Source organism: Nyctereutes procyonoides, unplaced genomic scaffold, assembly GCF_905146905.1.
Source record: "Nyctereutes procyonoides isolate TBG_1078 unplaced genomic scaffold, NYPRO_anot_genome, whole genome shotgun sequence".
NCBI lineage: Eukaryota > Metazoa > Chordata > Mammalia > Carnivora > Canidae > Nyctereutes > Nyctereutes procyonoides.
Window position 1 is genome coordinate 61,248,815 of NW_026575046.1, and position 22,741 is coordinate 61,271,555.

General features: G+C 43.7%; 1 protein-coding gene across 1 annotated transcript in view; it reads left to right on the forward strand.

Annotated features, from left to right (window-relative positions):
• KCNMA1 (potassium calcium-activated channel subfamily M alpha 1) overlaps positions 1–22,741 on the forward strand; it is a 709,595-nt gene that overhangs the window by 636,904 nt on the left and 49,950 nt on the right. The window contains 2 exon segments of the mRNA XM_055325743.1: positions 1,375–1,599; positions 5,053–5,245. Of these exon segments, the coding sequence (XP_055181718.1) occupies positions 1,375–1,599; positions 5,053–5,245 (418 nt within the window).

Genomic DNA, 22,741 nt, shown 5'->3' on the forward strand with positions numbered 1-22,741 from the left:
TGTAATATTGACATTTAAACAATCAATACACCAGTCAATTCTAGGGATTAAATCAAGCAGTCTGATATGTGCAGTGGACATTAATATGCCTCCCCCTAAAGCATTGTAAGTCACATGGGGCCATCCAGGCATGCAGTGGGTGGATAGGGAGGAAGGAAGGCAAGAATGGGGGGAGGTATTAGAGAAGCGTCCAGAAGGAGGAGCAGAGAAAGACCCACTAACTGGCCTCCTCCTGTGTTGCTCTCTTCACTAATATAGTGAGCAAAAGGCAGTGACTTCCTACTTGCATAGGAAGCTGGGGTCCTCTACTCACTGGAGTGACTTTATTCACTCATTTGAAATCAAGCCTAGGGTTGGGGGAAGCCATGGGCTTGTTGCTCTTACTGACCAATCTCTCAATCCTTTTAGTTATTCTCTGGGAGTTTTCCTCTGATGACATACACAGTGGGCCACTCCAGGCATGTCCCTGGAAACCACAAAGCAGCAGTGGACAGGGGTCAGCAGACTCTGCAAAGGGTCATATAATAAATGAGTTAGATCTTGCTGGCCATACAGTCATTGTCAAGCTAATCAGGTCTGCTAATCAGGTCTGCTGCTGTAATGTAACCACAGCCATAGGCAATACCTAAATGAATAAGATTGACTGTGTTGCAATAAAATTTCATCAGAATTTGAATTTTATATATTTTTCACATATTATGAAATCTTTATGAAACTTTTTTTTCCAACCATTTTAAAATGTAAAAACCAATCTTGCCTCACTGGCCATGGACATACAGTAGCAGATTGTAGACCAAGTTTGGCCTGTGGGTCATAGTTTGCCAGCTCCTGGCCTAGGATGTCCTGGTCTGCCTACTGATGTAATAATGATGTAGTATGAAACCCCATTGGTGAGTCCAGAACTCAAAACTCAAACTTCTCAAGCTGAGACTGGCATAGATCTTACCATTTTATCATCATTTCAGCAAGAGAGCCAAAAGAGGCAGCTTAGCTTATTGACAATTTCACGGAAACGAAGACTTCTCTTTCTAAACAACATAAATATTGCTATTCCTTCTTATTTTTCCTCCTAATAATCATCAGGAAAGACCACCAGCTCATATATATTATGGCATAACTTTCTTAAATCTTTGTCGAAGAAGACATCGTTATGTGTAGACATATGTTTACATATGTTTATTATACCAGTACGATGCATACACACATACTCAAATTATAAATATATATGACATGTCTGTAACATGGATGAAATTTTTAAAAAGCATGCAGAAAGCACTCAACAAATGTTTATCTTTATGAAGGTGATTTTTAAAAAATATTTACCACCACCTTGAGGTCTTTTCTTCAATGCTGGTGCGCTTCTCCCTGTTACAGACTCGAAGTGAAGCCGCCATGACCGTCCTGAGCGGCCACGTGGTGGTCTGCATCTTTGGCGACGTCAGCTCAGCCCTGATTGGCCTCCGGAACCTGGTAATGCCGCTCCGTGCCAGCAACTTTCATTACCACGAGCTCAAGCACATCGTGTTTGTGGGCTCCATTGAGTACCTCAAGCGGGAATGGGAGACACTTCACAACTTCCCCAAAGTGTCCATATTGCCTGTAAGTCCAAGATCATGTTATTGATGCTTTTTCCTTCTTTTCATTCACAAAAGAAAATCCCAGATGGATATAATAGTTGTAGCTTTGATCAAGCATCTGCTTCTTCATCTGGTTATGGGCCTGAGGACTCAGCCCTTCCCCTGTGCTCTGTCTAGGAATATCTAAACCCTGAGAGACCTTATTAAAAGGAATTTGCAGCCAAGATCAGCTGCTCATCAAGCATGAAGTTAGGCTGGTATGAAGTGCATTACCATATCAGTGTCTATATACTCTGTCCTGCCTACCCTAAACCTAGCGCTTCGAGATATTATGATGCTTATAGCAAAATTTACTCATGGAACTACTTTTATCATTGTACTTATGACATTATTAGTGCTTCTGTAAATCTTGGACCTAACACTTTCTGTTTTTAACTAAGTGGATTTAACAGAGTTCTTTCTCCATTCTTGCTGTTCAGAAGGCCAGCCCCTTCTGCTGGCCACTCCCTGCCTCCCATTCACTTAGAAGCCTAGCACTGTTTTCATGTGTGCATGCACATATGTGCATGTGCTATTTTTGAGTTAAAAAAATGCTAGGACCCAAATCTAAAAAGAACAGTTTGAGACATTCCACAATGTAGAGTAAGGATGTGGGATGTATGGCTTAGGAGTCATTTTATTACTTCCTAACCATTAATCAATATGCTTTTTGTAAACTTTTAAACAATGCTAGGTTCAGTACACTTATTTAGTAAGCACATGTCGTTAAGAAGAGTCACCTGAAGAAAAACAAAATAGTCATATGCATAGAAGAACATAAACAGATATGTACCTTGCTAGTTTCTGTCATGATGGATTTGATTATGTATTTCCACAATTGTCTTCCTACGTGTGCTTTTCCACATGGTCCCCTGGGGACACATGGACTGGGGTCTAAAAGTATTTTGTAAAGAGCTTATTATTTTACTGGGCTACACGAGTCTGTGTGTCTGTGTGTGTGTGTGTACATGTGCATGTGTGGTGTGTGTGTGTGTGTGGAGTGTTGGGTGTGTGTGTAATGTTTGGTGTGTGGGTGCATGCTGTGTGTATATATGTGTGTTTCTGTCTGCGTGCTCTTGTGTACATGCACTCACCAGCTGGTATGTATACAAATAAGCTCTCGTGTTTGCAGGTCCTTTATAAACCTCCAAAATTTAGTGCACACAAGCACACTATATTGGCACAACGTGGGCCTTCATCTATGTCTTCATATATTTCATTGTTTAAACAGTGCCCTACATCTGAAGCCAGCCCAAAGAAGCATGATGTTTCTAGGCATGTCATTGTATTTCTTGAGTTTTGAAATCATATGTATATAACTGTGCATGGATTGTCTTACATCACAATTACTGCTGGATTCCTTACAAGGTGAAAATTAAAAGAATATAGATGTAGGCAATTGAGGCTTAGGCACTGGGAAAATGATTCAAGAAGTTGGTCTGACTTATTTTGTACCAAGAGATCCCTGGAAAAGAGGGATTCTTCTCCTCTCAAAAGATACTGCTTCCAGAGCCTGGAACTAGTAGCTTCCCAGCCCCATAGCACTAAATGCCTCCTCCTCCATAATACCACTTTGCAGCAGCTTCTTGGGGGCTGAAAGCAGAATCATGACTCTCATTGGGTCATAAAAGGGGATTGATGGCCTCATTATGTGCAGCCAAATTCCATTATCCCAAGGCCCCTTCCTTCTCCAGGAGGGAGAATGAGAGGAAGGTATCCAGGGATGGATGTGGTTGGCCGACTTTCTCCCTCTACAGTCGGTGAGTTGAAGGCAACTCAAATCTCCATGTAGGCCAAGCAGACACTGGGTTCAGGCTGGAGAACCAAGTATGTAGACTCCAAAATGATGCCTTATGGCCCCTGGGGAGCCCTGACATGGGATGGCCTGGTGGGTTCTGCTATGGTCTCTCCTAGGGACACAGAGCATGTGGAGGGCACCCCCTCCCCTCCAATACTAATCCCTCTATTCCACTTGAGCTTGCATTCTTCACCTCTCTGTCATGACCTCCTTGTTCTGTTTTTTTTTTCCTCCCTCACTGCTTTTTGTTGTTAGGGAATTTTAAAAAAATCTGTTTACTGGCTTATTTATTTTTAATTATACCAGTAATATACAAATACATTCTTGTTATAAAATATTCAAACAAGATAGAGGTATATAAACTCAAAAACTTTTTCCTTTACCCCCCAATCTTATTCTCCTCCCTAGAGGCAATTACTATTATCAGTTTAGTGTATATTTTCCCTGAAATCTCTCTCTGAATGTACATGCATTTATAAGTTTATTCACGAATATACAGTTTTATTTTGTGGGTTTCTTTTTACATAAATGAAATCATACTTTTTTGAGTTATCTAGAACTTGTTTTTGTGTGTGTATGTTTTTTCCTGTCACTTATCCCTGTCACTTATTTTAGAGATCCTTCCAAGGCTATGCCTACATGGAGAACTGTCTTGGTCTCTCAACCTGCTGCATAGACTCCCCTTGAATGTATGTCCAGTGGTATTTTTAACCACTCCTAGGTGTTGGTCAATTAGGTGATTTTCTTGTTTTTTTTTTTTCATTAAAAATTGTTTTTGTTGTTTTTTAGAAAGGGAGAGAAAAGGGGGGGGGGACTTGGAAGGAGAGGGAGAGAGATAATCTTAAACAGGGTCCATGCCCAGTGTGGAGCCAAGTGCAGGACACAATCTCACGACCCCAAGAACATGCCCTGAGCCGAAACCAAGAGCCGGATGCTTAACTGACTAAGCCACGTAGGCGTCCCTCTTGTGTTTGTTTTTTCTTGCTGAAAAAATACAATAAAATTACATGACTTGAAGCTGAACTCCTTTTCCCCTTCGCTTTGCAAGATTCACATTCCTTCCAACCCTCCCACATCCGCTAGGTTGAGCAGCACCATCAGCCCCCCACCCCCCACCCCCCATCTCATCACACCGTGCTCACTGGCTATTTCCCCTTGGCTGCATTGGAAATTCTAGTTGGAGCTGCTGTTTTTGCCCGAGACAGAAGTGACCTGCTATTAAATAAACAGGCATTTGAAACCCACCCCCTCGTTACGTTCTGAAAGCCAGAGGTTGCCACAGGACAGTTTCTTAAATCAAGACAATTTCCAGGCAGGAAAAAGATGTAGAACCCTGGCATTATTCCTCTCCCTCGTTTGTTAGCAACGGCTTGATTGAGTGTGGAGAGCAAGCCTGAAATGCCGCCATCAGCACCGACTACCCTTTAGATTAGCACACAGCTCCTATTCCCTAGAACGTAGTTAGGCCAGCTTAATGTCAAGGCATAAAAAAGATACTTGTTAAATAATTTCCCAAAGCTCCGGCTCAATCTTTAATTTGTTTTTATTTTTTTTCCCTCTTTCCCTCTCGTGCCTCGGTCTCACTTTTGCTTTTCTTCTTCTTCTTCTTTTTTTTTTTTTCTTTCCTCTATGCCAAAGGGTACGCCATTAAGTCGGGCTGATTTAAGGGCCGTCAACATCAACCTCTGTGACATGTGCGTTATCCTGTCAGCCAATCAGAATAATATTGATGATACTTCGCTGCAGGACAAGGAATGCATCTTGGCGTCACTCAACATCAAATCTATGCAGTTTGATGACAGCATCGGGGTCTTGCAGGCTAATTCCCAAGGTAAGGACAGCCTGTAATACTTCTCTGCTGTGCCTGCGGGGGACAGGGGCTGGCAAGAGGGATATCCTTCACTCAGTAATTCAAAGAAGCTCACATCAGCCTGCCTGGCAGTGAAACCCACGGTCGCTGGGATGGCTTTCAAAGGGGCATCTGCTGCCTCTTCTTACCATCGTGGGAAGCGGGCTTGAGACCTGAACACCCACACTCAGAATAGGCTGCCGCCCCAGAGAGGAAAGCGGTCTTTCAATTGCCACCCCCTTCGTCTTCCCAAACAGTGGCTTTATGACCAGGGTTACCTGCTAAATGTCAGGCACTGCAGAGATGCTGGCTGAACAATTCCTAATGTTTCTCTCCAGTTTATATTTTTGCCATTGACCTATGTTAAGCTTTGCCATTGTTATAGCTGCATGGGGGTGTTAAGCTTTGCCTTGTTATATGCTGACCTACGGGATGGTGACCCCTGGACAGTGGGGATGACAAGGACACACAAAATCATTCAGCAAGAGGTGTTGCTCATCAGCCCACACATTCTCTATAGGAGGCATGATGGAGCTAAATGATCCACATCTGCTTTCTCCGCTCTGCCCCCATCTTCCTTGTCATTTACTCTGGGATCCTGGGCAGAGAGCTGCTAGTGGAGATGTCATCCAGAAGTCTCAGAGAGGCAGCACAGCAAAACATCGTAACAAACAGCCTCACTAATCAGGGCCCTGGGAGGATGGGGTGTGAGGCCTTTGTGCAGGCTTGGCTGTGAATCCCAGGATCATTGCCACAAGTGTTCTACTGGAGGGGTGGCACTGGGGGCCTGATGGGGGCCTGAGTCCCATCAGCCCAGGACCAAAGGCGTAGGGAGCACGGCCCACGGAATCCTCTTCTCCACACAGTTCTGGGCTGGCGTCTGCCAATGAGAGCGGGGCACAGGGATGATCTGGAATCTGGAAGGGGAAAGAGGCCCTGGTTCTTTGGAGGCAGTGACAGCCAGACCCTGAGCAGATGTGAGGTTCAAAGCAGCTCTTAGGGGAGCTTTCTGAGCATCACCGGCTTTGCTGCCAGGGACTGATGTGGGTGTGTATGGACTTCCTCAAGTTGCCTTCAGATCTACAGCACCTCCTGTGGAAATTTCCACCTGCTGCTGCAAGTGAAACAGGCCAGTGGTGGCCTCTTTGATTTTTTTCTTGTAGCCCTTCCAGTGGTTGCATCAATGTCTAATTTTCTTCATACTTAGAATAGAGTGGCTTCTAGTCTTTTCTTTTCTTTTCTTTTCTTTTCTTTTCTTTTCTTTTCTTTTCTTTTTTTCTTTTTAGTTCAAGTAAGTTAACATATTGGTTTCAGGAGTAGAATGTACTGATTCATCACTTTACATATAATACCCAGTGCTCATCCCAATAAGTGCCCTCCTTAATGCCCATCCCCCAGTTACCCCATCCCCCCCCCCACATCCCCTCCAGCAACTCTGTTTGTTCTCTTAACCATGGAGTCTCTGTGGTTTGCTTCCCTCTCTGTTTTTATCTTACTTTATTTTTCCTTCCCTTACTCTATGCTCATCTGTTTCATTTCTTAAATTCCACATATGAACGAAATCATATATTTGTCTTTTTCTGACTGACTTATTTTACTTAGCATAATACACTCTAGGTCAACCCATGTTGTTGCAAATGGCAAGATTTCATTCTTTTTGATGGCTGAGTAATAGTCCATTGTAGGTATATACCATATATTCTTTATCTATTCATCAGTCAATGGACATTTGGGCTGTTCCCATAGTTTGGCTATTGTTGCTAGTGCATCTATAAACATTGGGGTGCATGTACCCCTTCCAATCAGCACTTTTGTATCCTTTGGGTAAATACCTAGTAGTGCAATTGCTGGGTAGTAGAGTCACTCTATTTGTAACTTCTTGAGGAACCTCCATACTGTTATCCAGAGTGGCTGCACCAGCTTGCATTCCCACCAGCAGCATAAGAGGGTTCCTCTTTCTCTGCATCCTCACCATCTGTTGTTTCCCGAGTTGTTCATTTTCACTTTTCTGACCAGTGTGAGGTGGTATCTCATTGTGGTACTGATTTGTATTCCCTTGATGATGAGTGATGTTGACCATTTTTTCATGTGTTCTGTTAGATGGGCTTGATGTGACCCTGACTGAAATAGTCGGAAGCTGGGTTTGACCTCTCCACTCTGCCATCCTCTGCCTCTCCCCTACATCTAAATCTTGGTCTCCACTTGCTCAGCTGGGCCGCAGGCCAGAGCAACAGGTCAAGGAATTGAATGAGAGTCTTATCTACACAGCTCTGTACTAGGGAGCCAGAGCCTACCTCCTACCCTGCCTGTTCCAGGAGTGTAGGTGACAAAGGATATGAAAAGACAGTAAGCTGATCCTCTAGGAAGAAGAAGAGGCAAGCCACCATTTGGTTCCTGCCTTTCAGTACTTGTCCCATGTGTGTCTCCTGACTCTGGCCCAGCATGGGCATCCCCCCGAGGATCTCGTTAGAAATGCAGACTCTCATGCCCACCTCAAACCTACTGGATCAGAATCTGCATTCTAACAGAATCCCCAGGTGACTATTGTTCACTGCTGTAAGGCACAATAATCTGCACGCTAACAAAACCCGGTCCAGTGAACACGCTGACCAACCCGATTAGACGCTCCTCTTCTCGTGGCAGGAGCTAGCAAGGGGAATGGAAAGAAATGGAAGCAGGAGAAGCACTCCCTTGGGGTGAAGGAGATAGAACTGAGCGGGAGGGGCAAGAAAACACTCCCTCTCCCCAACATGTCTATTTTCTCCCAATTCAGTAACTGTGATTGTCAAGGTCCACAGATCAGTGTCTCAGTGCATAATTGAGTTACATATGCGTGTGATGCGGGTGTTCCTTCCAGGTCTCATAGACCAGATCCCAGCCTCTCAGATTCTATATGATGGCCAAAGTGGTAAAAATGCTTCCCCTCCCCTCTGCACATACCCATTTCTCCAAAGCCTTCTTTAACATTTTTTTGCATAGAAATAAGCAAGGAAAGTAGGTTTTGGTGGGAGATAAGGAAAAAAGGAAAGGGAGCTTGTTTTTCTTGCAAGAAAAGAGAAGGGCACTCCTTTCATCCACCCCCCCCCAAACACACACACACACACACACACACATACACATCCCCAAAGAAGGCAGAGGATACATCCTCTGGCCAGTGGCCATTTTCAGACTCATGGTCAGTGGTGGAGTGGAGCCCATGGCTGCCAGCAGCCAGCAAGCAGTCTTTTCGGCTCTCGGTGAGAGACTGCCAGAACCATAGGCACACCGAGCCCACATTTCCCCTTGTTTTCTTATTTTGTCTCGTCTTCTCTTGTCCTTGGTTTCTGACTCTCTCCTCTGGGGACACTCTGACTTTCCAAAGTGGTGGCCATAAGCACAGGAAGTGACTTTCTCTCTGATAGGCTAGTGCTCTGTGTTCACCTTGGGTGGCTCATCATGGAGCCCCCTCCCTGGGTTCGTCCGAGCCCATGGGACCAGAGGGAGAAACTAGGTTTCCCTGCCACTGTCCCTCCTTGAGACCCTTTTGACCAGCTGGAATGCTCATTGGCTTCAGATATTCTCACTGCCCTTCATCTGTGTATTTGTCATGACCACGCTCCAGGTGGATCAGAATTACAGAGCACAAAATGGATTTCGTGCTACTCTTTTCATTGGGGAAGCAAATCTAACTTCCCCCGAGTGATAATGACATAGATTTCTGGCTACTGCTGCCCACCTTTTATCACGGTGTATTATTCTGTAGTCTTTATGAAACCTCATCCTTTGCTTTGTCTTGAGAGCTGTGTTACCATCTCTCCAGAGTTTGACAGGACAGAAATATGGACTCAGGACAAACCTGTGTGCTTTGGAGCCAAAATATCCATGCATTTTTAGGGAAAGTTTTTCTAACATGATACAGTGTAACACGAAAACTGTGTCTTACCATTGGGGAGGTAGTCTTTGTTGAAATTTGTGTTCAGGCACTTGCTGCTGTGCATTACTTGGTCTCTGAGACCAACAAAACCCCCTTTCCCCTCTTCTCTCTTCACAGTGCCTTTGGTGTCACTGTTCTAGCCCACATGGTGTCAGAACTGACCCAGCCTAGGGATTCTGGACCAGACACTTTCTGAAAGATCTGAGATGTGATGCCTGGTTGTCAAAAACAATTACAGAGAAAGGTGGCATACCCTATTGTGGATGGTATATCCAATGTGACACTTGGGTCTATGAGATGCAGTTTTAATATACAGCAGGCAAGACTGCAGTGACAATTATATAAAGCAGGTGAAGCTGCTTCTTGCTGGTCAGCAAACATCAGCTCAGAACCACTTTACAGCTCTTTACCAGCAACTAAGTGCCTTTATTTACAGAGCGCCTGTCACTTCCCTTTGGCTGGAGAGCTGGTGTATTATTTAGCACGCATTTATCTGGGGAAAACATTTCAATTTAAATCAACTGGTACAACAGTGGCTCTTGCCAGACTGTTTCCCTGTGGTTCTAAAAGACAAGAACTGAGTGTGATCTTGAAAGGGAGGGTGTGCAGAGGAAGAAAGGGTCCATTCTCAGAGAGCCACTTGAGTCAGTACCTGAAAAGAGGGAGCATGTGATTGAGTTTCCCTTTGTGCTTTTGTATCACATTATGAAATGAGCATTTTATAGTTTCTTCCTGGTTAGCCTTCTACTGAGGATAACTATTCAGGGAAAGAAAGAAGAATAAACGAGTGCCCACTATACATTGGGCACTCTAAAAGCCCAGAACACAAAGGTGACTTGGATTCAGACACTCACTATCCTTGAGGGGTTCAGGTGAATGGAGGAGGTACCCCCATAAACAGTTACAGTGCAAGGAGACAAGGACAAGGCTAGAAATACAAAAGCACAGAAGGCTCCTCATTTTATATGTTTTGAGGAGTTGAGAAAGCTTCCAAGAAGAGGTGATGTATGTGGATGAGTTGAATGTGGCTATTGAGCACTTGAAATGTGGCTGGTGTGACTAAGGTACTACTTTTTTCCCCCTTCTATTTAGTTTACTAAATCTAAATTATAAATACAGGCATGTGGCTAGTGGCTACCATATTGGACAGGGCAGGTCTAGAGCTTAGGCATGTTTCCTTGTTAAGTGCTGTGTTGACAGGAAGATGATAATTAAATCCATCTTTTAAAAAGATAACAGGGAAGGATGTGAGCATGGATTAGATGCAGAAGGAGATGGCAACATAAGCTATGTGTGGAGACAGCTGCAGTAGACTTCACGGGATGTATGAGGACTGACAGGACAGCTATAGTGGTGTTAGTCACAAGGGCAAGGCAGAAATTGAGGTGGATTTGGAACAGAAAAGATGGCCCATTGAAGGCCAGTTGGATGGGAAGGAGGTTTGAATGAGCAAGGATGAGGAGTTGGTAATGGCTACTGGGTGGATATAAAAGTGATGAAATAAGCCAAGGACTTGGGAGGAGAAATAGGCTTGTGGCCAATGGTAAAGAATTTGGTCCTGGTCCATTTGAGTTGAAAGTAGGACATACAAAGACATACAAACATACAGCTAGCTTTAGGGATAAAGTTAGCTTTGAAATTACAGACTTGGAAATCATTGGTGATGGACAGCATATAGGCCTTGAGTGTGGTTATTTCCTAGGGTGAAAAGGCAGAGCTAAGAGAAAAGGGCCAAACCTGGAACCTCAAAAATGTCAACACTGAAGGGACAAATGGAGGAAGAGAATCCAGCAAAAGGGGCCAAGGGCAAAAACCGAAAGAAGTAGGAGTGGACGCTGTCAAAGGTAAAGGGGAAGAGAGTTGAATAAATTCTAAGTAGCAATTTAGACTGTATTCCAACTATTTGTTGATACCTGTGTTTCTTTGAACAGACTATGAGCTCTTTGAGAGGCAAGGACTCTCCTTTTGCTCATCTTGGTGTCCCCAGTGCCTTTAGCACAGGATCTGACATAGAGGTGACATGCCACAAGAATTTGTTGGGCTGAACTGATGTGAAAGGAAGCGTTGATTAGCACTGTCAGATACTACAAAAAAGTCAAATAGATTAGGTCCTAAAAATGGCAATGGTGCATTTGACCCTCAGGAAGTTGTTAATTAACTTGGCAAGAACAGTTGAGTAACTTATTGCCAGTAGAAGCTGGCATTCAGGGGTATAAAGCACTAATGGGAGGTGAGAATTTGAATCCATATATTACTCCTTCAAGTGCTGATAGGGAGAGAAAGAGAATATTTCAGAGGATCTTGTCAAAGAAAAGATTTCCTTTGTGTTTTTAGAATGCCAAGAAAGATACCATATTTATTGGGTACAGTAGACTGAGATGAAACCCCACTGAGAGGTCAGGTTTGAAGCTTTATGAGAGAGTTGTTAAATGATAGAGAGGAGAACAGAGACAAGCAGGAGAAGATGATATGGCCTTGAAAAGGAGAAGGAATGACTCTCGTCCCTCTGGGATGGAAGGCTAGCTGGGGAAGTTCATGAAGCCAGAGGAAGCTCAATCTGATGGTTCTACTTCCTTCATAAAGCAGCCAGGTTGGTTTTCCTTGATGATCTAAGGAGCTGGGACAGCTGGGATGGGGAATTAATGGTGATAAAGGTTCAGAGCAGACATTATGGTATACATGTAGGGGAGATGACTGGAGTGAGATGAGAGCATGAGTGAGCATCAGTAAGGGCCAGCTGTGGTTGGAATTACAAAGATGCCATGATGCTGGTCAACACAGCTCTGTGATTTTTCTCTGCAGTTCTGGACAAAAACAGCAGAAAATGTACAAAATGGCTTTAGTTTGGGTTGGAGATTAGAGTTGGTTAAGGATCCTGTGGAGCTGTTGAGAGAATATTATAATGAGTGGGCACCAGGTCTAAGGTGGTAGATGGACAAGGCAAACTGGTGTTGGGGCTTAGAGACTGAGAAGCCATACAAAGCAGGAAATAAATCCTCATGAGGTCAAAGAACAAGATGTGAAGCAAAGGTGTGGGAGAGCTGGGTGTGGGAGGTTTGATCTGAGAAAGGAAGATGTGATGAGCTCAGAGAACAAAGTATTTCTTGCAGAGCCAGAGCAGAGCTTGGTGGTATTATGTTGAAAACAGTTCATTTGCATGAGGATTCTGAGTCCAAATCTTCTGACTCTGGAGAGCACCACCAGTAGCACCAGCACCAACAAGAGCTGTAATAATAATGCTGATGTTCATGAACATTTGCCACCATCCTGCAGTAGGCATTTTGCCAAATGAGATGATATGCATTTCTTAGATCACTGGTTTTCACCCTTGGCTGCACACTGTGTTCATCTGAGAAACTTCTAAAAAATATTGCTGAGTCACAGCTCAGCAGCTGTGGTTTAATTGGTCTGGGGTACAACCTGGACATTAGGAGTTTTATAAACTACCAGATGCTGCCATGTGTGGCCGGGGCTAGGAACCACTGCCCAAGCTGATCCTCAGAGGAGGTGTATGTGGTAAGGAGGTTACCATTTCAATCGGAAAGAAGAGAAAACCAAGCTTTGAGGAGTCAGATAATAGTTAAACTGGGGCCTCCTGGTCTCTCAGAGATCCCAAACTTTAAATTATTTTACATCTTTAGGACAATGCTGTTGGCTCAGTTTGTTGGTCTGCCTTCTTTCTTTCTTATTTTCTCTTGTCATTAGCTTCCCCAGAGTAAAGAGGCTTACATGGAGAGAAAGGGGGTAGGGGATGTGCTGGAGACCAGGCTCTGGTTTCTGCCAACTGGCTGCATTTGCCGTCTTATCTCTGTCTCTGTCACGATGCATTTGCCGTCTTCTCTCTGTCTCTGTCACGATGATAAGTGAAGGATATTGCCCAGTGGACAGGCCTTCTTCCTGACCACGGCTTTTGAGAAAGAGCCATGCATAGATTCAGGACCACGCTGCCACTAAACAGCAACATCGCTCACCCCCCAGAGCCAGCCATGTGCTCCCCTCAAGAGCTTGGGTTCCTTTAAGAAGGTGGAACATGTGTATTTCAACTTTGGGGTTAAATTTGGATGTTGGTGTTCAGGTTCCTCTGTGGTTGTTTCCTTTCCTGTCATATGCTCCACACAACTCAGATTCATGCCACCTGTTCTGAAGGTATCAATATAATTCCACAAACTCTTATTAACCACCTGTTGTGTGCCCAGACTGTGCCTGGCAGGCATTGCTGGGGAGACAGGGGTGCATGAACCACATTCCCCGTCCTCGCAACCTCCTATGCAGATGTGTAGCTCTGCTTCCAAATGCCGGTCCATCACCAGGAAAGAATTACTATCTATGGAGGCCAACATGGGACAGGAAGAGAGAGTGGGTTTGAGAGACACTTTGAAAAATGCATAGGATTTCAGCAGGTGGAAACAAATAGAGCTGATGCAGTCAGAGAAAAGAATAGAAGTAAGGGGGCAGGGGTACCCGGAGATGTGTTTAAGAGACAGTGATGAGTACAATTTGGCTGGAATACAGGGTATGTGTAAGGCATCTGGGAGACCTGAGGCAGAAATTTACATTAGGCATTGAGGGATTTTTTTAAAATTTTGAGCTATAAAGCTATAAACAATTCAGCAGGCACTGGGGAGCTACAGCAGGTTTCAGTGTAAGAGAGTGATGGGATCGGACCTGAGCTTCAGAGTGATTGATTGTTTAGAGCAGAGAAGAAGAGGATGCAGGGGTCTGGGTAGGAACTGTGGTTATCCGGGAGACCAGGAGCCTTGAACTGGAGACGTAGTAGACGTACAACACATTATGTGAGTGTGACCTTCCTTCTCAGAGATGTTTCATGGGAAGAGGCCTTGGCATGGGGGGCCTGGCTATGGGAGAAAGTGGTGTTGGTAGTGGTGGGTTCTTGCCAGAGCTCATTTCTCATTTGGCAGAAAACCCCAGTGGCCGTGAAAGGCAGATGGGTGGAGATGAAGTCCTACATCCGGGAGAGGGTCACAGCTAAGTCCGCCCCCCTGCTTGTGCCCTATGAGTGGAGTAGAGCCTCCAGGAGAGGTCTGAGGAAAAAGAGGTGAAAGGCAGAAAGATGAAGAGCACCCTAGAAAGGGCAGAGGGAAATGTTGCCAGAAGCAGAGAAACCACAAGCTAAGCTGGGCTCCCCATTTCCCAAGGGACAGAGGAACATATGTCACAAACCCAGAGTGAATGTCCCCTGGCTGCTTTTCACAGCTCTATGTTTATTTTTCTATATCCTAGGCCTCTTTATAGCCACCAAGTTAAAAAAAAATTATACAATGGCTTACACAAACACACCAGTAGGTACGCAAGCATCTATGTGTGTGCATACCAGCACACCTCCATGTGGGTGCACACACACACACACACACACACACACACACACACACCACGGTTCCTCCAGCCCCCTGTGACCCTCAGCCACAGTGACACTAACTGATACCCACACATGAACAGATGCTCTCTGTTGTCTGCATTTCAACAAAGGTTAAGAGCCTCAAGTAGGGGATGACATTTTTCTTTGGAGGAATGGCCATGGTCCTTGGAGAGACAGCATTAATTGGGGGCATAGGGCATCTCCTAAAGTCTGAGATTTCTTTTACTGTCCCAAAAGAAGAAAATGTGACTTCTCTTTTATCTTTGGGGGAGGCTGTGGATTAGGACCTCAAAATTATTGGATAGCGGAAGTCAGAATTCGAAAGGACCTTCCCAACCTGGCACTTCGGGACCAAACCTACAGGATGGAATGTAATGAAGACCCCTGGGCGTTAGGTTTCAAGTCATCTGTGAAGACAGGCAGCCGAAACCTTGTTGATAGAAGTGTAATTTATTTTGAGTAGTGGTTGTTTCATCCTGGTCGGTCTGAGAGGAAGCATGTTAGGAGCTACAAAGGTTTGAGAGGAAGAACTAACAAACTCAAGGCTGCCACCAACGGGGATGGTCAGAATGGGAAAATGCTGGGACAAGCTGTCACTTGCCAAGCAGTTAAGAGAACAGGGGGTAGTGGACTGAAAGGGCCTTTTAGTCTTCTGCTCCATTGGAAAAACCAGGACCGATGGCTAACGATTAAAGAGAACCAGATTTTAGCCCCACATAAGGAAGACATTTCCAGAACAGAATGGGCTGCCTGAAAATGTAGTGAGCATTCTGTTACCACGTGTCCATATGCCAAGGGAAAGTTACTGACATGGTCTTTGTGATGAGAGGGACATTGGGTCAGATGAGTTCTGGTCCCTTATAACTGAGGGTGTCTGGTATTTTCCTTACTTTTATTACACAGGGATCTGTGTTTTCGATGATCTACATTCTTACTCCAGAGGGAGCGCTATGATGTTTGGTGGGATTGGGGTTATAACCGGGTCTTTTAGTGGAAGCTTTCACGTCCTTCCAGAATGACACTGTCTCCAGGAGGCAGTGGGTGAGCAGCTGCACATCTGGCTTTTCTGTTAATTTAACAGAAACTCCCATGTCACCCTCAACATCTCTCCTTCCCAGTGTTACCCCTTTGTGTCCTCCCTCCCAGCCTCCCCACTGCACACCCAGGCCACCCTCCAGCCCCCCACCCCACAAACGTACCTATATACACATATCCTCACACACATCCTCCCTGAAACCAGAGAAGCACTTTTTTTTTTCAGCTGCTCCCACACAATGCTCATTGCCACAATATTCTCCCTTAATTCTGAAAGGGTGGTGGCGGAGAAGCCATTTCTCTCTACCCACCAAATGAACAAAGCTCTGTGCTAAAATATTTTTCTTCAGTTGTAACTGAAACTGCTGTTGGCTTCAGTCCCCCAAACCAGAAAGACAATTATACTTAACTGTTTAGAGATTTATAAATACCACGCTGGAGTAGCCTCCAGGTAGTAACTTTAGATACCCAGCCCAATAATTTTCTTTTATTGGTTTGTGATTTAGATCTTATTTTGAGTCCTCTATAATAAGAGTAGTACATTTCATTAAAAGAGCTTACTAACCAATAAAGAAAATCTGGCTTAGGGCTGGAGCAGGTCTCCCGTACGGAGAGGGGCTGGCCCTGGTGCACCTCCTCGGCAGACATGACAAGACTAATCTCAGTACAGGGGTGCACATGTATGTCGGCACAGTAGCATGTGCGGCTGCTTTCTAAATGACTTCAACTTGGGAGAATTTTTCCTACACAGCATATTTTACCACATGAAGGATCCCCTTAAGACGGCCCTTCACTATTCTGATATTAGATTCCCAGCGATGAGAACAAGGAGACACAGACCCAGGAATAATTGTAGCAAGAGGCTGGAAAGCCTGAGCTCCTTGCTGAACCTGTGCAGGTATTTTGGCCTTCCATCAATGAGGATCTTAATAAAAACGGACCCCACCCACCCCCCAAAAATCACCTTTTCCTTCCAACTGCATGCAGAGCAGATTCAGTTCCCCACTTGGGCTGTGCCCAGCTTGGGACAATGGCAGTGAAAGGAAATCTTAGAGTCAGAGACAGAAAACAGATGTGGGGTGGTGCTGGTGTTGGGCCCAGCCCCTTGTCCTCACATCAGGCTTTCCTCCTTAAAACTTGCATGTGGTGTTCATGCTTCTTTTTAAGAATTGTAAGCTTTTTTTCAGGTGAGTCATGCACCAGGCACTTTCATATGCAATATCTCATTTAATCTTCCCAATGACTGTTTAGGACAGAGGTCATTTATCTCCATTTTACAGATGAGAAAACTAAGGCTCAGGAAAATTCAGCAACCTGCCCAAAGTCTCATAGCTTGTCAAGAGCACATGGAGTTGATTCCAAAGCCTGTGCTTTCTTCACCATATCAGTCAGCTCCATAAAAGAGACAAGTATTATTCTTTCAAGAATAGGCCTGAATCTGTACATCTGCTTTTAAGAGTCCTGGAAGCATCCCCGGGTATGCTCAACTTCTTGCACCCAGGGACTAAAGTTTTTTGTTTTGGGTTTTTTTTTTTTTTTTTTTAATGTTCTTGGTCTACGAATCCCCATTTTGTAGGTCTCTGGCCCTCCTTGCCCCAACAGTCAGAGACACTGGGATTCTCTTGGTTCCAGTCTTCCTTGCTACAAGATCTAGACAAACAGGAGTAGAGTTGAGAGACGTATGAAGAGCTCTGCTTTGCCTGCCTCTGTGAGCAGCTTAATTTGTTGGAGCTTTTTTCCCTGTTAGTATAGATTTGATTTTTGGAGCTGTCAGTATGAGGTTGGAAAGTTTGGGACTCTGGTATCACTCTCTGTTGTCCAGACACTTACAAAATATTTCCAGGTTTTATTGATCCATCCCACTCTCCAAGTGGAAGTTTCCATAAAAAGCAGTAGGTGAGAATAAACAGACCACTCGAGCCCCCAAAGCCTAGGATTTCAGGTGGTGTATTTTCCTCGGAAAATGGTCCAGATAAATTGTCCTTTGGGAGCAAAGTATGGTTCTATAATCAAAGAAAAGTAAAAGAAGTCTTGTCATCTTATGGGCTCTCTAAGGCTCCTGATGAGATTTTGGATAAGGATGAGTCAATCAAGTGTTCTTTTCCTGAACATTACTTTGGTTTATACCCCATGGCTGAGGTTCGTGTTCCCACTCTTTCCACGGTCATGCTGTCTTGGAGCTAATGGGATCCACAGGCAGAAATGACATAGACATATAAAATAAATTATATGGCACAACTTGAACACACACACTTAACAACACAGGGTCTGGAACATTCCAGAGTACCTTGCAAAATGCATGGTGTGACAAAACTCATTTGTAATTTTCTGAGGCATGAGTTTAATCCACATGTTGTGAAGATTAACATGTGAGCCGAGAGCCAGCAAACGAGCCTAACCAATCATCCAATGGATTTCTGTCTTTATCCATCTATTTATAACCAAAAACTCATACAAAGTCTTCCAACCTTTATTTCTTTTCTTAAAAAGTGCCCTGCAGAGAAACCAACTGATTTATAAGTGATTCATTTCTGGATTTATAGAATATTTAATAGTATGAGTGGTCCTTACATATTTGAATTACACTTCATGGAATGTTCTGATGGAAGTCATCCCCCAAATTCTAGGAAAGCAGTGTAGGAGTCATTGAGCCTCTTGTTGCATAGCTCCAGTAAAGAGTTTCTACCAGATATAAGAGCCACATGGATGTCCCCACACAGTGTGTCATGAGAAGGCTGAGACTGCTTTGGGCTGTGGTGTTGGGGGCAGGGGCTGTAGAGTAAGTGGAGTTGAATTTGAATCTAGGAGTGCTTATCGATAAGTAAAGGGGTTGTAGGCAGGTGAAGAGGCTGAGGCTGAGTGAGAGAAGGCTTGTAAGCAGGAAGAGCCAAGTGTAGTGTAACAGAGGGGCACATGGCTATGTGTCTCCTGATGATAGAACAGAGGGACCTTAAAGGTCTCAGAGGAAAGAATTATAGGTGAGATCATTGTTGACCTGGATAGGCTCTCGAAACAACGGCCTGGTCTATCATCTCACTGATTTCCCCACTCCCACCAACTATCAGGAATATATTCATATTCATATATATGAATAAATAATATATAAACATATAATATATATTCATATATATATTAATATATTTAATATATACAGCACCTCACACCTGGTGGAAGCTTATAGAAGTTTGTGGAGTGAGCAAATGCAAGATCTAATCCCAATATCTGTTGTTTGTAGTCTGTGCTGACTTCGTTTGCCCTCGAATGAGATAAAGCAGCTGGATACTTTGTTAAATACCATATCCTTTCCTTCCAGGCTCTAGTCACTCTCCATTCATTTGACTGTTGGGCACCAGGCAAAGGCTACAAAGATCCAGGACATTGAACTTGTCAGACTCATCCGGACATTCTTTAGTAAATTACCCCAGTCCTTTCACCTTCGCTAATAGCTCTTGGTCCTCAGCCTTTCACTGGGCTCATTGCAGGTGCTCTTGCCTGAGGAGGCTGTGGGATTGAGACCTCCAAAGTTCAATAAAGGGCAGAAGCCATCTCTGCTTTCTGCTCCAGGGAGCTTAGAATGGTTTCTGAGAGCTTTCTTGGCCATGTGGATATGGACATTTCCCTTACAGCAGACTAGCCAGTGGCACCCAAACACCTGGGCAGCAAGAATTCAGCAGATGGGTTTTGTCGCTCTAATTTATGATGGTGCATCACGTATGGGGCTGTCAGAGTGATGACACAATCATGTAGGGTCAGGAACCAGATTCTAAATCCTCCTTGTGGCTGTCAATGTGTTATTTGACTTTGGATGAACACTCTATGATTTCATTTCTTCATCTATAAAGTAAGGTCTGTTCCAGTGGCCCCACCTAAGTACCCTGAGGGATCATGTGTGGATCTAAATAGATGATGGCTGTAGAGGAGTTTTGTAAAACATCAACAGCTGTAGAAACAGGATTTGCTGTCAAGTTTAATGCTGGTGTGTAGCGGGGAGCTTGGATTTGAATGTGAGACCTGCCACCTACGAGGCCTGGGCAAACTACTTAACCTCTCTGTACCTCAGTTTTCTCTGAAAATACAAATTGCACCTGGCTTATCAGATTGCTCTGAGAAGTCAATAGGACATAGGGTTTTCTGTATTCCATCTAGTATCTTTACATGTGTCAGAGAAAGTCACTCCTTTCCAAGACACGTTACTTTCATCTGTTGAAAAGTGTTCAAAATATGATTGTGTTTGAACAATACACTTGTCTACTATCTGCTTTGAAAAGAATATTATAATAAATATGAAAATATACCATGTCCATGGTATGAATGGTGCCTACTTAGAGGACCTTCACAACCACACGTCAGCCCTGAATGAGTTGACGTAAAGCACTTAGTAACTGGGATGTAGTTAGAGATCAAGCAATGTTAGCTATTTTGTTTTTATTGGTTTGGGATAGTTTTACTATTTTCTTTCATTCAGTCCCCCAAAATAACAAATAGCAAGATAGGGTTATCCATGTGTACCAAGCAGCCAGGAGGCTGATTCTGCTTGTCAGTAGACATGCATAGAAAACAAATAATAGTGGCAACCAAAACATCTTTTGGAGGGGGGAAAACTGGATATAGTAGATTGACAGAAGTCTACAGAGTTGGTGAGGAAAACCTGCTGATTGACAGTGCCCACTAAAATGGTCCCTCCATAGGCAGGCAAGTGTGGCACCACACAGGGGGGCTTCTCTGAAAAGCAGAGAGGCTAGGCCTCAGACAGCTCATTGAAACTATCCTGGGTTGCTACTGGCAGAGAAGGGCCCATGCTGCTCCAGCTAAATGATAGGTGACACCTCTCTTCCCACCTTGGCCGTCTTCTTCTTCTTCTTCTTCTTCTTCTTCTTCTTCTTCTTCTTCTTCTTCTTCTTCTTCTTCTTCTCCTTCTTATAATAATAATAATAATAATAATAATAATAATAATAATAATAATTTTTTATGGCCCTAAACCAGGAGACCTGGGGAACTTCCAGTTTTTAATTAGGGAAGGGATCTTGGATCCCTTTAAGTACCTAATAAAATGATGGATGTTCTCTTAGCCCCTCCCCTTAGCTCCCTCTAGTTGTATGCAGAAATATTTGCATACAGGTTCAACAAGTTTGCCCTAGCCCATGGGCTTTCCACCTTAGCTGAACACATTGCAATCAACCTGGGGACTTTTAAACCTCACCCAAGCCACATCTCCAAGCAATTAAACCAGACTCTGGCAACAGAGATTCCACGGTGCAGCCTGAGTTGAGAAGCACAGACCTAGCCTCTTCTTTACTCAAGGTAACCTTCTATGACTCTCCTCTGGGGCTGCTGATTCAGTAAGCTTACCTCTCCACGGGAACTGGCAGCAGCCTCCCAAGGGTGCTTGTGGGGAAGTTTGCAAGACATGTAATGCACACTATAAAAATGCAAATTCTATGAGAAATTAACTTTGACTCATGCACTTCCAGGTGGTTCCCAACCACGGGATTGCACAGGAAAGGTCAAGGCAGGTGGGTGCAGGTAGTTCTCGGAATGCCTAATCAGCAGTGTAGGAAATGGAGGAATTTTGAAAACCAGTCAAACCCTGGGTACAAGGACAAAGAAGGACAGTAAATAACGGGAATGTCATGATTGAAGTTTCACACTTAATTTATAAACCTACTTTTAATACGACCCCAGGTAATTATAAATTCATGGTGGCTTTCTTTTTATTGAATTATATGAGGCTGTTCCACATCATGAAAGGAAGTCCAGGTGTGTTGTTTGTTTGTTTGTTTATTTGCATTTAGGATACTGTAGATTTTTAAAAAACCCTCTTTTTATGAGCATTAATTATATACCATGCAAGGAAGCAATTGCCTCTATGTTATGAAATATTAAATCAAAATGCTTCCTGTTCCCAGATGTCCCAGAGATAAATACAGCAGTATTTTGAAGCCCCTCTTGGAGCTGTTTTGCCTGCAAATTTATTGTTTTGTCTCCATTTTCAGAAAGCCCTGTTTTCTGTGAAGTATAGCACTCTAGGTAGTTTTTAAGACGCAAACTCCTCTGGAGTTGCCTATGTCGGCAACAACTCTTATGTAGATGGCACACGAGGGATGGCGCACTGATCGGCTCCTTTAAGATGACAAATGGGCAGAGAGTGTTATTGTCTTTGATTGCATGCCTTACATCATCTGTATGTAGGAATAAAAGGGCCATACTTTATCTTTAGCCATTTTATAAATATTTAAGTCCTTATAGTTGCCTAAAGATATTAAAGCATATTTTACAGTAGTCGGAATATAAATATTATATATAGCGCAAGATACCAAAGTAGTTTAATGAATTCATAATTTTCTGTTCACATTTATTGGAATGTGTTTTATGTTCCAAAAGTTCCATTTAAAGAATAAGATACCATTCTGCTTCCTGACAACACACACCAAGTGTTGGCCAGCATTTTCGGGCGGGGTCTCGGGTCCAATGTCTATAGAGGCTTTCATTAAGAAGCAGAAAGGCAGGAAGTCAGGGCACTGGGAGATAGTTCCTCAATCTCTACATTTAAAAATATATATTAATAACTTTTCGAGTAAACAGTTCTGGAGCTTATTTAAATTACAAAGCCTTTCAAAGAGAAAACTTTTTATAGCCCCTTTCTTCTATTTCAAGGAGATTAATTCAAAAAACCTAAGCAAGCGCAGTAAAGATGTAGTTTGCAATTTGCCTGTCCCCCCACCCCACTGCCTCTTGTATGCCCTGTCGGCCAGTCTACAGCCTGATTCAGGGTATTGATTTGGACAGTGACTTCCTAGTGCTTTCGGATCCTTTCTCCCTAAGTTAAAGAGTTCCAGCTTGCTCCTTACTTTTCCTAAATGCAAGGGAGTGACAGGGACAATATTACTGCATCTCTTTTCAATTTTCTAGTGAAATATAAAGACTTTCCTCTTTAATATTTCACCAAGTTTCTCCAGTTCCCAGTGGGAGTCCATGCTGGGTAATGTTTGCTAATTACCAACAACAAAACTAGACATACAACGCTGGGAAATTACCTGACCCTTTCCATTTTAATGAGACAACAAGGATTTCGCGAAGTGATGTTGTTTCACTGGTTAATGGTGTCAGCAATGTTGTAATTGTGGGTTGAGACACATTAGCTGAACAACCACAC